Source organism: Coregonus lavaretus, assembly GCF_964263955.1.
Source record: "Coregonus lavaretus genome assembly, contig: HAP1_SCAFFOLD_2484, whole genome shotgun sequence".
Lineage (NCBI taxonomy): Eukaryota > Metazoa > Chordata > Actinopteri > Salmoniformes > Salmonidae > Coregonus > Coregonus lavaretus.
In genome coordinates this window covers 1-14,988 of record NW_028156525.1, presented here as the reverse complement: position 1 = coordinate 14,988, position 14,988 = coordinate 1, and the positions used below count along the sequence as shown (strand labels likewise).

General features: G+C 43.2%; 1 protein-coding gene across 1 annotated transcript; it reads left to right on the top strand.

The window, feature by feature from the left end:
* Positions 1 to 1,193: 1,193 nt before the first annotated feature.
* LOC311126268 (UTP--glucose-1-phosphate uridylyltransferase-like) lies at positions 1,194 to 14,668 on the top strand (the record flags this gene model as incomplete). Its single annotated transcript, XM_084200280.1, has 3 exons — positions 1,194 to 1,599; positions 8,755 to 8,882; positions 14,561 to 14,668. Coding segments are annotated over exons 1-3 (255 nt in total), but the record flags the coding sequence as incomplete, so codon positions are not given.
* Between the last annotated feature and the right edge of the window lie 320 nt (positions 14,669 to 14,988).

The window sequence follows — 14,988 nt, the reverse complement described above, 5'->3', positions numbered from 1 at the left end:
TTTAGAATGACATTTCTACGTATCGTTTTGATAAGATTAATCTAATATAGTGTTTTTGTGTGAACTAATTACTAAAACACCTGCCCAATATTCAATACAATGTGTTGCATGTCATTTTAATGTAAATAAACTCGCAAAGGGACATTAGTTGTGCTAATTTCCCCGGTCGTGTCCGTACTTGGACTAGCCCATCGCACGATTTTCCTGCCGCCAACATCCCACAAGCCAAACAGTAAGGAAATGCATTTATTAGCTAAATTAAATTGTCCAATACCTTGCTGGGTGCCAATAATCATAACTGTCGTCGTAAAAGAGAAGTTACATGAGTAGCCCAATAGCACTACGAGTGGTTTGATCTTCAGTGAATTTGTAGGCCTATTATTGGGTAGGCGGTCTAAATTGTCATAGGATATTCTGAATGAATTGGAAAATGAATAGAAACAGTAGCCAGTTGATCTGGTCATTTTGTTTAGCAATAATGTTGCAATGTTCTTTTCTAAATCATGTATCTTTCGTTTTTGATGTGTAGGCTATGCAACAACACAGTGTAACAACCTGGCCTCATCAGTTCCGCATCCACCGTTCTAACATTCGGGAATGTAACTAACAAGTCGATTCGATACACCACTAGGCTACATTTATTTTAAGGTTTATGGGTCGGGTCTATGCTGGCTTTTATTAATATGTTACTGATTTACTATATCTATCTAATTGCCTACGCTAGGCTATCTGAATATATGGAAGAAATCATGGGGGCGAGTCTAAAGCAAGAGGGGGAGTAGATTCGTAGAAGCAAATGCCGCGTTCAAAACCACTGGGAATTTTGGAAATCTCTGACTTCAGCGCGTTCATGACAATTGGGAACTCGAAAAAAAAACGGTAATTTAACTCGGAATTCCAAGTCGAAAACTAGGGCATCTTTCTAGAGGTCCGACTTTCGCACCTGAATATCACTGACGTCATGATTTGGCTTTTTTTTTTTTTTTTTGAGTTCCAAGTTGTCTTGAAAGCACCAAAATATCCAGAGCCAGCCTGGGAGGAAATGTGACGTGGTTTATTTGCCTGGGAAAGGGGCAGACCCGAAACCCCATACAAGGCATAGGCTAATTGTATCTGTGAAATATAGCCTATATAAATACCAATAGTTAGGCTATGGTCGGGCCTCGGGCCTTTCATTGGGCTCAAGTCACGTGTGATAAACGATTGATCGAATAAAGGTCGCGTTGCCACGCTTTGGAAAGTGCGGGCGGTGGAGGAGTTGCGAAAAGGATTTCATTCGTGAGAGAGGAGAGCTCTAGCAAGTTATGGCTTCAGCAGTCCATTTTGCACTGGGGTGGCCATATAGATGAATGGCTGAATGACCATTTGGGGTTATACAAAACAAAATACTATTTTTTTTTCTGGAATATGTCTTAGATTTTATGGGACTATTTGAACAATTTCGTTTCAATATAGTTCTAGTTTTATAACCTTGATGACTTGATAGGCTACCTAGTGGACCTACCAATATTGGATTTGTACAGAACATTTTACCTCCATAGGTGACTTCTTATTATTGAACATTTTTAACATTTCGGAATATGGCACTTTATTTTGAAGGTAAGCGATTGTGTGGATGCAGCCTACTACAATGATGAAGAATGAATACCAGAATGAATGTATCGAAAATAAATTTTACAGTTTCTACTTGCACATTGTCTGGAGACACTGTCTAAAGTACCAACTAGTGTTTTAATGAATACTTTTAAGTGCTATCCTCTGGGAATACAATGTACATATTGTTGTATATGTTTTTACGCAAAGTAATTCAATGTAATTCAATAACAATGAATAGGCGTGGCTAATTGGTTGAATCTTGCTATTCATCACTTGAAAGGGACCTTATTACCGTTGGATCTCAGGCTATGCCTAACAAATTAGCTCCCACTTCTTACTGTAGTGTTGAATTCCAAACTTGCACGCTGACAGGGTGAGAATAGGTACCCCCACTAGATCCTCCATAGCAGAGCTAGCTGTTCTTCCTCATTTATATTAAATTTACGTCATTTAGCAGACGCTCTTATCCAGAGCGACTTACACATTTCTCCTCTGACATCTTTAAAGTAATATAACTGTAGAAGCCTATGTTATTAGAGCATACAGTAGTTGGGTTACACATTGCCATTGTTGTCCAATCATGGCAGCAGTTTGGTAGCCCCAGCCTCTAGTTGGGCTAGACATTACCGTTGTTGTCCAATCATGGCAGCAGTTTGGTAGTCCCAGCCTGCCATATACTCACTCCTTTTGGTTTTTCCCCCTCAGTCACTCACACCATATAGGAACCACTGCCTCATGATAGCTTATTAGAAATGACCGTTTCAGATGTCCCAAAACCACAGAACAAGTCACAGCTTTGACATGTAGCCTATTCAAAATAGAACTCACAGCTTTGACATGTAGCCTATACAAAATAGAACTCACAGCTTTGACATGGAGCCTATTCAAAATGGAACTCACTGGTCAAAGTCTATTTCCTGGTAGTGGAATAGAGCTGTTGTGTTATTGTTGCACTAGACTATGCTATTACTAATCTTATAGATACGTTATAGGGAGATGGGGAAATACTACACGTGTGTAACAGTGGCTGGACCTATGGACCAACAAACCAACAGGGAGCCAGATACTCCATATAGAGCTATTGACTTGTAGGTTAGGCCTAATACCTAAGCTTGGATGCCAACTTAAAGTGATTGACTGAAACAAGTGAACGGGAGACAAAACCATGTTTCTATCGATCTACAACCCATCACAATGAATAGACATTATTTATTCCAAATTCCACTCCAGGGCTAGAGGCACAGCTATAGCCTACATAAGGATATAACTAGCTCTGGTCCAAGGTGTTTACAATAGCCTACATAAGGATATAACTAGCTCTGGTCCAAGGTGTTTACAATAGCCTACATAAGGATATAACTAGCTCTGGTCCAAGGTGTTTACAATAGCCTACATAAGGATATAACTAGCTCTGGTCCAAGGTGTTTACAATAGCCTACATAAGGATATAACTAGCTCTGGTCCAAGGTGTTTACAATAGCCTACATAAGGATATAACTAGCTCTGGTCCAAGGTGTTTACAATAGCCTACATAAGGATATAACTAGCTCTGGTCCAAGGTGTTTACAATAGCCTACATAAGGATATCACTAGCTCTGGTCCAAGGTGTTTACAATAGCCTACATAAGGATATAACTAGCTCTGGTCCAAGGTGTTTACAATAGCCTACATAAGGATATAACTAGCTCTGGTCCAAGGTGTTTACAATAGCCTACATAAGGATATAGCTAGCTCTGGTCCAATGTGTTTACAATAGCCTACATAAGGATATAACTAGCTCTGGTCCAAGGTGTTTACAATAGCCTACATAAGGATATAGCTAGCTCTGGTCCAAGGTGTTTACAATAGCCTACATAAGGATATAGCTAGCTCTGGTCCAAGGTGTTTACAATAGCCTACATAAGGATATAGCTAGCTCTGGTCCAAGGTGTTTACAATAGCCTACATAAGGATATAACTAGCTCTGGTCCAAGGTGTTTACAATAGCCTACATAAGGATATAACTAGCTCTGGTCCAATGTGTTTACAATAGCCTACATAAGGATATAACTAGCTCTGGTCCAAGGTGTTTACAATAGCCTACATAAGGATATAACTAGCTCTGGTCCAAGGTGTTTACAATAGCCTACATAAGGATATAACTAGCTCTGGTCCAAGGTGTTTACAATAGCCTACATAAGGATATAACTAGCTCTGGTCCAAGGTGTTTACAATAGCCTACATAAGGATATAACTAGCTCTGGTCCAAGGTGTTTACAATAGCCTACATAAGGATATAACTAGCTCTGGTCCAAGGCGTTTACAATAGCCTACATAAGGATATAACTAGCTCTGGTCCAAGGTGTTTACAATAGCCTACATAAGGATATAACTAGCTCTGGTCCAAGGTGTTTACAATAGCCTACATAAGGATATAACTAGCTCTGGTCCAATGGGATTTAGTTTGTCTCTTTCATCTCACTGTTGGCCGAGGCACAGAGCTCTGTCTGTCCATGGGTTGTGGTTAGGTTAGATTTCTCATCCACACATGTACACACACACACTCCTGTTCTGCAGCAGCGGTACACCTTCTATGATTACTTCTCTCTAAGGAAGGCTTCCCACCCTGGAAAATTAGAGGGTTTCATGCGCCAGAGTTCTCTGTCCACTCGTGCAGTCATTTGCTCTCTTGCTTTCTTGAATACCTGTATACTCTCTCTTCTCGCTCTCTCAGTCTCTGTGTGTGTGTGTGTGTGTGTTTGTTGTTAATGAGTTGAGTGATAGATCAGCAGAACTTTCCTAGAAGTCACACCTAGGGCTGTTACGGTGACCGTTTTACCGCCACACCGGTTGTCACGAGTCATGAAGGCATTCAAATTCCACGTGACCGTTTAGTCACGGTAATTAGGCTTCTCCAAGCTCTGATGCTGCTGATGGTCATTAGTAGCCTACCAAACTTGCTAACTGCCTGGTATTCAGCACTCTATTGTCCCTCTAATCACTCTGACGTCAATGCAAATGTAATACAAAATCTAATCAAACACTTCATGAGAGCCCATGAGCTCATGTTGCACAACATTTCTATAGGCTATGCAATTGAGTGAGAAAACAGAGTGATGGCCGCTATTAAAAAGAGGAGGATCCCATCAGCTGTCTATAGGCTAGGCCTGCTATATTTATTTCTCAACTTTCCTAATATTAAGCACATTGCTTCTCTTTAAAACAGGAGTATAGCCTACCTGGCTAGCATGAAAATGAACCACGGGAAAAGTGTCCTCCATTCGCTATTTAAGTGCATAGATTACATGTATTTTTTCCCCCTGATTTGAGACGGTGCATGATAATGGTCCATTCTAAATCAAAACAAATTTTACACATATTATTTAGTATATGTAAAGACAAGATTAAATCAAGAATAGTCTGATGGGTGACAATATTAGCCTATCACTTGTGAATTATATATTATCACTTGTGAATGATGCCCAGCGTAAGGCAAGAAACAATGCCTTTTTCTGCGACCTTTTTCAAATAGCCTAGCTCATAGGCCTATATGTTTTGATAAGGTTTGTATCACAACTAAAGTGGCCAAATAACTTCTTAAAATTAAGCACATTCATCCCCTTTACAAGGGGTGTAGAGCCTAACTTGCATACATAAGCAGCGTGTGAGTTTCAAGTTTGGGGAAGATAATTTTCACCATAAAAATGCACCTTTATAATAAAAGCATTACATGCATAATCGCATTTGCGGTCACTTTTGATAATGGTGTTTTCCCGCTAATGAACATTCACGCTTATAGTCTACTTCCGTTTGCGCATTGCTGTGCTTATAATGTGAAGAAATAGCCTAATAGTTTATCAACATTTTAAGCTAAATGTTCTGATCTGTTGCATCAGCCTTTTTTCCCAGTTTTTTTTATGCTAGTGGTTGTATTAATTTGAGATCTATCACATCCCACAACTGTCCCAGACTATGTTTGGAATATTTATTTATTGCACAGAATAGAATAGGTCAACTTTTGTACTATGGGGATAGTAGATTGACATAGGCTAGTGCTTTTGCTGTTCGTTAGGCCGACTCATCTTGTTGGCTGACGAAAAGTAAATGTGGACAGTTCTTCCAAAATCTTCAATATGCACCTCGGCATTGGAAAAGGACACGTGCAGTTGTGTCCCCGATGTGTCTGTCTTCACTTGTAGCCTGTGAGAAAGACACGATCACGTGATGGAGAGCCATGTGAGTGAGAGGTGCTTCGGAGCACAAAGCACTCAGGGAGAAGATAATTATTATATTTAGCCCGAGGGCACAACGGCCACTGGCCGCAAAAGGCATGGATTTTTTTAGGGGGCATTACTGCCACAAAGGGGTTGCCGCTGGGAAATTTGATGCATTATCAAGTGCTTGTCAAATTGTGAATGAGAGACTGATGAAGTGTGTGCAGCCTGCGCAAAACCAAAGCAGAGGGCCTCCGGAGTGGCGCAGCGGTCTAAGGCACTGCATCGTAGTGCTTGAGGCGTCACTACAGACCCGGGTTCAATCGTGTCCGGGAGAGCCATGGGGCGGCGCACAATTGGCCCAGCGTCGTCCGGGTTAAGGGAGGGTTTGGCCGGCCGGGATTTCCTTGTTCCAAACGAGCTCCAGCGACTCCCGTTGCTAGTTGTACAGTGTTTCCTCCGACACATTGGTGCGGATGGCTTCCGGGTTAAGCGTGTCGTGTGTCAAGAAGCAGTGCGGGGTGAAAATACCCCAAAGAAACCAGAGCTCATGCCTTTTCAAGCGACTTTTTTCAAATCATCATTAGAGTCGCATCATGCCTTACGATGTATTAAACATCAAAACATATAGCCCAACGTTTGTAGAACTAAAGTTACATAAATAACTCTACATTTAGCATATAGGAGGACCTGTTTCTTAGTTAACCGCTCAACACAGAATAGCCACATGTGCGCACTCCATCAAATCGTTTGGAGAAAATAGCCTTTCTATTTTATTCAGCTTTGTTCAATTGTATTCTTCATACTATAAAATAATGCCACGGAATTCTATGCAAATCTTGTCTGCTAAATGAACTAGTGTAGCCCACAGCCATATGGCATAGCCAGATCAGGACCTAACACAAGGACAACTCAGAGTATGCTATTCTGTTCTTCTGAAATAGACTACATTTTCTTCATATCATGCTTCTTTAGACCTGTCTAAAATAAATAATAGATTTATTGTGAAGGTGTAGGTGTAGGCTATATTACATGGATTTATTAGACTTTTTAAAATGTAGATGTTCAAAAGGTCTGCATCAGTGGCTTGTAGGCTATGTGTGGAAGCCAGGAGATGCTAAATGTGTTTATGTTAATTTACTGTCAATTACCGTGAGACCGGCAGTTATTTGCTTGACAATCACCGGCTGACAATTTCGTGACCGCCACAGCCCTAGCCACACCTAGATAACTACGTTTTGTTCATTAGGGCACACACCTTGTTTCACTGCTTTTTTTTTCTCCGTTTGTTGCCTAGTGAACATGACCAGAACTCACAACAGGTACTACTAGTCCATGACAGCTGTTCAGTGACATTCATACCATACATTGTTGAGAATTAAAGTGGATTACAACATGCAAATCTAATAAGACAGTAGCTACTTGGAATGCACAACATTCCATAACCTGACAGGAGTCAAACCACATTCTAGTAACAGGCTTGATTAACATTGTAGAGAGTCCGGTAGAGCGGGTTCTAGAAGATGGAACCTGCAGGATCCGGTAGAGTAGGTTCTAGAAGATGGAACCTACAGGATCCGTCGCCATGCTGCTCCACTTCTTGTGTTGTGTTTTCACCTTTTGAACGAAAACAAGCAAAGAGCAATTTCTCAAGCAAGAATTTCGCTAGGACTGTCTTGGAGTGGGTTGAGTGGGAAGGGGAAAACTGACAATTTGCTGTTATTGGCTGAGAGGTTTAGAACTAATTTACGGCCTGGTGATGTCACCATGGAAGGCAAACTCCCTCCCACCAAAGCAGGCTGAAGTTCCAGGCAGTCTTTTCAAACAGCTCTTACACTAAAATTGCATTATGATAATTTTCAGAATTTCACAGTATTATTCCAACCTCATAGTGTGGAAATATATATATATATATATATATATATATATATATATAAAACACAGGAAAATCACATTTTTTACTGCACTTGGCCTTTGCCTCGGTACCCACATTTAACCAGATTGTGTAATTTGTTATAAATGTAGCAATTATATTTGAAAAAGGAACACAATTCTCACCTCTTTCATTGTAAATAACTCCATATAGCTCATATTCTTGATGACGAATGTTGGCAAGCTCACTGGTTTGAGACCACTAAATCAACCAAATCCGCTAAATAGTGCTGCGAACAACTCTTTATTTAAAATATGGCCTGTGATTAAAGAGGAGAAGGTATTTCACCTGTGGTTTTCTGGTCCATGTCTGAGTGAGTGATAAGAAGGTGCTAAAGCAGAAGAGTCTGTGTGCTCTTGGATAGTAATACTAGTTAATATGGTTGATCTACATCCTATATCCCTCCATGATTTAGTTCATCCCTTTGGTGTCTTCCTGGTCCAGGTCTGAGTGTCTAAGGTGTCTCCCCTGTATTTCCTGGTCCAGGTCTGAGTGTCTTAAGGTGTCTCCCCTGTATTTCCTGGTCCAGGTCTGAGTGTCTTAAGGTGTCTCCCCTGTATTTCCTGGTCCAGGTCTGAGTGTCTTAAGGTGTCTCCCCTGTATTTCCTGGTCCAGGTCTGAGTGTCTTAAGGTGTCTCCCCTGTATTTCCTGGTCCAGGTCTGAGTGTCTAAGGTGTCTCCCCTGTATTTCCTGGTCCAGGTCTGAGTGTCTAAGGTGTCTCCCCTGTATTTCCTGGTCCAGGTCTGTGTCTAAGGTGTCTCCCCTGTATTTCCTGGTCCAGGTCTGAGTGTCTAAGGTGTCTCCCCTGTATTTCCTGGTCCAGGTCTGTGTCTAAGGTGTCTCCCCTGTATTTCCTGGTCCAGGTCTGTATCTAAGGTGTCTCCCCTGTATTTCCTGGTCCAGGTCTGAGTGTCTAAGGTGTCTCTCCTGTATTTCCTGGTCCAGGTCTGAGTGTCTAAGGTGTCTCCCCTGTATTTCCTGGTCCAGGTCTGAGTAAGGGTGTGCCTAACGGAGTTGACGTTGTGTTACAGGTCTGAGTAAGGGTGTGCCTAACGGAGGGATGGCCCAGTTTCAGGAGGTGATGAGGCAGCAGCTGGAGACCTCCATGCACACGGAGCTGGAGAAACTACTGGACACTGCCACAGGGGGCGACAAGGAGGTACACACACTTCTCCCTCTCCCTGGGTCAATCTGGGAGGGATTGTGGCAGTCAGGACAGTGACACATACTGAAGCAGAGTGCCAGAGAGAGTCCGCCCTCTCTCTCTCTCTCACACACACACACACACACACACACACACACACACACACACACACACACACACACACACAGCATTTACAACCATTACGTTTATTTCACACAGACAAACATGCAGTTATGACATACACACACATAAGCACTTCACATCAATGAGGTGTATATACACATTCAAAACACATGAAAACCATGTTCATATTGGTTGGCTTTGAACAGAAATGCTGTTTGATGATGTGTTATAAATCTACTCATCGATAAATCAACCATATTCCATAAACTATAATAACATTCAGCCTATGCCTCAGATTATATTTGCATGCTTTTTCATCTATACTATGCAGACCTGGGTTGAAATACTATTTAAAATCTTTCAAACATCTTGAGCGTTTGCTTTAGCCTGCCTGGAGTGCCAGGTGGGCGGAGTTAGCTTTTTTGAGACTTTCTTTATTGGTTCCATTGCAACAGGCAAGCTCAATCTAATACAGATACAGTATTTGAAATGATTTCGCATATTATTTGCACCCAGGTCTGATGCTGTGGTATAAAGATGTTCAGACTGACTGTGTTTATGTTATAGTCCAATTTAATTTGACATTAATGTACCTAGTATTTACAAAAGGAGCTATCTGGTAACATTAGTAATGCAATGCTATTGGTAACTGGTGCCCAATGATACTTAGTGGTGGTGGCTTCACTGAACTCTAAAGAAACAAAACAGAAGTTACGAGGTAAATACTATGTAAATACCACCATTTTACATTCAATCTCTTGAGTAAATACCAGGTTAATAGAGGACTATAAAACAAATTAAGTAGTTGTTGTAGCACACAGCCTCTCTCTGTCTATATGTATGATACAACAAGTAACCCAGCCTCTCTCTGTCTATATGTATGGTACAACAAGTAACCCAGCCTCTCTCTGTCTATATGTATGGTACAACAAGTTACCCAGCCTCTCTCTGTCTATATGTATGGTACAACAAGTAACCCAGCCTCTCTCTGTCTATGTTTGTATGCCACCTGGGGAGAACGGAATATGCTGAAGACACATTTTTGTTGCTCATGTAGTAAATATATGTATTTTTTTTGTATTTTTCGTATATATTTCCCTATCACACTTTTCATCCTTCTATTAAATATACTTTCTTACAACCCGCCTCACTCAATGTGGAACGGATTCTATTATTGACGTACCCTTTATCTAGAATCTCCAGTTGAAACTAGCTAGCCAGCTAACTAGCTACTTGCTATTAGCCACCATTAGCGGTTTTCACCCAGAACATCGTATTTTCTGCCGGAATAACTGAATCACTGGACCTTAACACCGGATCGCAACTAGCTAGCCGCAACCGAATGGATGTTGCTGTTGGCTAATCACCACTGCCCCTGAAGCAAGCACCAGTTAGCCTTGAGCTAGCCTCGAGCCAGGCCCATATCCTGGCTATCTACCTCTCTGTCTACCGGACAGGAGTAGCCAGCTAACTAGCTACTTGCTATTAGCCACCGTTAGCGTTTTTTCACCATTGTCCGTGGCCTGCACTACCTACCAGCCAGCTCTAGCCTGGACTATTATGGGCCAGTCTGCACAGCGCGTTATCAACCCAGAACATATTGGATTTTCTGCCGGAATCACTGAATCACTGGACCTTTAACACCGGATCATCGCAACTATCTAGCTGCAACCAAATGGATGTTGTTGGCTAATCAGCCTTGAGCTAGCCTCGAGTCAGACCCATCTGCCGGCTATCTACCTCTCTGTCAACATGACGGGACCTCCTAGAGTCGACACGGAGCCCCGCCGATCCATCACGACTGGTCTGCTGACGTAATCGTCTGTGGTTTCAACAGGCTTCCCGTTGCGATGACCATGTAGATCCATCTGCTAGCCCCGGCCCGCTAGCACACGCAAACAACAGCCGTGCTTCCTGCTTGCCTGTGCTGTAGCACCAATTCGAACTGCTCTCGGACTCACATATTGCTGTTCACTGGACCTTTATGATCACTCAGCTGCACAGCTGATGCCTGCTGGACTGTTCCTTTACACGGTACCCTGTCCTGTTTATCTGTTTAGCCTCAGCCCAAACTTTCATCGCCATTACCAGTTGTTGTCTTAGCTCTCTCGAATAACACCTGTGATTGCTTTATGCCTCTCTCCCATGTCAATATGCCTTGCCTATTGCTGTTCCAGTTAGTTCTTATTATACAATTTCACTGTAGAGCCCCAAGTCCCTCTCAAACTGCCTCAAATAGCTCCTTTGGTCCACCCCCCCATACACGCGGAGACCGGCTCAATCGGTGCCTCCAGTCATGCTATCTCTTTCATTGTTCCCCAACGCTTAGGTTTACCTCCACTGTACTCATATCCTTCCATATCCTTGTCTGTACATAATGCCCTGAATCTATTCTACAACGCCTGGAAATCTGCCCCCTTTATTCTCTGTACCCAACGCACTAGAAGACCAGTTCTTAAAGCCTTTAGCCGTATCCTTATTCTAGTCCTCCTCTGTTCCTCTGGTAATGTAGAGGTTAACCCAGGCCCTGCAGCCCCAGTATCACTCCTACTCCCCAGGAGCTATCATTTGTTGACTTCTGTAACCGTAAAAGCCTTGGTTTTTTGCATGTTAATATCAGAAGCCTCATCCCTAAGTTTGAGTTATTCACTGCGTTAGCACACTCCGCCAACCCTGATGTTCTAGCAGTGTCTGAATCCTGGCTTAGGAAGGCCACCAGAAATTCAGAAATGTCCATCCCCAACTACAACATTTTCCGTCTAGATAGAACTGCCAAAGGGGGTGGAGTTGCAATCTACTGTAGAGAGAGCCTGCAGAGCTCTATCATACTATCCAGGTCTGTGCCCAAACAGTTTGAGCTCCTACTTCTAAAAATCCACCTTTCCAGAAATAAGTCTCTCACTGTTGCCGCTTGCTACAGACCCCCCTCAGCCCCCAGCTGTGCCCTGGACACCATATGTGAATTGATTGCCCCCCATCTATCCTCAGAGTTCGTACTGCTTTGTGACCTAAACTGGGATATGCTTAACACCCCGGCCATCCTACAATCCAAACTAGATGCCCTCAGTCTCACACAAATTATCAAGGAACCTACCAGGTACAACCCTAAATCCGTAAACATGGGCACCCTCATAGATATCATCCTGACTAACTTACCCTCTAAATACACCTCCGCTGTCTTCAACCAGGATCTCAGCCATCACTGCCTTATTGCCTGCGACCGTAATGGGCCCGTGGTCAAACGCTCCCTAAAACAATTTAGCGAGCAGGCCTTCCTAATTGACCTGGCCCAGGTATCCTGGATGGATATCGATCTCATTCCGTCAGTAGAGGATGCCTGGTTGTTCTTTAAAAGTGCTTTCCTCTCAATCTTAAATAAGCATGCCCCATTCAAAAAAAATCAGAACTAACAACAGATATAGCCCCTGGTTCTCCTCAGACTTGACTGCCCCTGACCAGCACAAAAACATCCTGTGGCGAACCGCATTAGCATCGAATAGCCCCCGCGATATGCAACTTTTCAGGGAAGTTAGGAACCAATATACACAAGCAGTTAGGAAAGCAAAGGCTAACTTTTTCAAACAGAAATGTGCGTCCTGTAGCACTAACTCCAAAGAGTTTTGGGACACTGTAAAGTCCATGGAGAATAAGAGCACCTCCTCCCAACTGCCCACTGCACTGAGGCTAGGAAACACTGTCACCACCGATAAATCTACAATAATCGAGAATTTCAACAAGCATTTTGCTACGGCTGGCCATGCTTTCCACCTGGCTACCACTACCCCGGCCACCAGCTCTACACCCTCCGCTGCAACTTGCCCATGCCCCCCCCCCCCCCCCCCCCCCGCTTCTCCTTCACACAAATTCAGACAGCTGATGTTCTGAAAGAGCTTCAAAATCTGGACCCCTACAAATCATCTGGGCTAGATAATCTGGACCCTTTCTTTCTAAAATTAGCTGCCGAAATTGTCGCAACCCCTATTACTAGCCTGTTCAACCTCTCTTTTGTAACGTCTGAGATCCCCAGAGATTGGAAAGCTGCCGCGGTCATCAAAGGGGGTGACACTCTAGATCCAAACTGTTACAGACCTATATCCATCCTGCCCTGCCTTTCGAAAGTTTTTGAAAGCCAAGTTAACAAACAGATCACCGACCATTTCGAATCACACTGTACCTTCTCCGCTATGCAATCCGGTTTCCGAGCTGGTCATGGGTGCACCTCAGCCACGCTCAAGGTCCTAAACGATATTATAACCGCGATCGATAATAGATAGTACTGTGCAGCCGTCTTCATCGACCTGGCCAAGGCTTTTGACTCTTGTCAACCACCACATTCTCATTGGCAAACTAAATAGCCCTGGTTTCTCAAATGACTGCCTCGCCTGGTTCACCAACTACTTCTCAGATAGAGTTCAATGTGTCAAATCGGAGGGCCTGTTGTCTGGACCTATGGCAGTCTCTATGGGTTGCCAAAGGGTTCAATTCTAGGGCCGACTCTTTTCTCTGTGTATATCAATGATGTCGCTCTTGCTGCTGGTGACTCTCAGATCCACCTCTACGCAGACGACACCATTTTGTATACATCTGGCCCTTCATTGGACACTGTGTTAACAAACCTCCAAACGAGCTTCAATGCCATACAACACTCCTTCCTATTTCGCAACAAAGCCTCCTTCAATCATGCTGCCAAACATGCCCTCGTAAAACTGACTATCCTACCGATCCTTGACTTCGGCGATGTCATTTACAAAATAGCCTCCAACACTCTACTCAGCAAATTGGATGTAGTCTATCACAGTGCCATCCGTTTTGTCACCAAAGCCCCATATACTACCCACCACTGTTGGCTGGTCCTCACTACATATTCGTTGCCAAACCCACTGGCTCCAGGCCATCTATAAATCACTGCTAGGCAAATCCCCATCTTATCTTAGCTCATTGGTCACCATAGCAACACCCACCCGTAGTATGCGCTCCAGCAGGTATATCTCACTGGTCATCCCCAAAGCCAACACCTCCTTTGGCTGTCATTCCTTCCAGTTCTCTGCTGCCAATGACTGGAACGAACTGCAAAAATCTCTGAAGCTGGAGACCCTTATCTCCCTCACTATCTTTAAGCATCAGTTGTCAGAGCACCTTACCGATCACTGCACCTGTACACAGCCCATCTGAAATTAGGCCACCCAACTACCTCATCCCCATATTGTTATTTATTTTGCTCATTTGCACCCCAGTATCTCTATTTGCACATCATCTCTTGCACATCTATCATTCCAGTGTTAATACTAATTGTAACTATTTTGCACTATGGCCTATTTATTGCCTTACCTCCATAACTTACTACATTTGCACACACTGTATATATATTTTCTGTTGTATTTTTGACTTTATGTTTTGTTTTACCCCATATGTAACTCTGTGTTGTTTTTATTGCACTGCTTTGCTTTATCTTGGCCAGGTTGCAGTTGTAAATTACCAGGCTTACCTGGTTAAATAAAGGTGAAATAAAATAAAATAAAATAAAATAAAGTAATGTTGTTCTTCTAACGTATACTCCTTGTGTATTCCAGATCTCCAAGAAGGACTTTGAAGGATTCAAGAAGCTGTTTCACAGGTTTCTGCAGGTGAAGGGGCCATCGGTGGACTGGCCCAAGATACACAGACCTCCAGAAGACTCAGTAAGGCTCAAACAAAAACCCTGTGTGTGTCTGAGTGTGTGTGTCTGTGCGTGCATATAATGTACATTGTGTGTGTGTGTGTGTGTGCGTGTGTGCTTGTGTGTGTGTGTGTGTGTGTGTGTGTGTCTGTGAGCTCATCAGTGAGTGGTCCAGTAATACGGTGTGATGAAGTGGACTCTATCAGGCAGATGGGCACAGTGGAGGCCAAGGGGAGAGCTCACACAGAGAGGCCAGCGTTTGGGTCTCTTCCTCTGGGCACGCAGCCAGCTGGCTCCCCCTGTCTGCCAGAGCTCCCTCCACAACCCCCAAGCTTTCTCTCA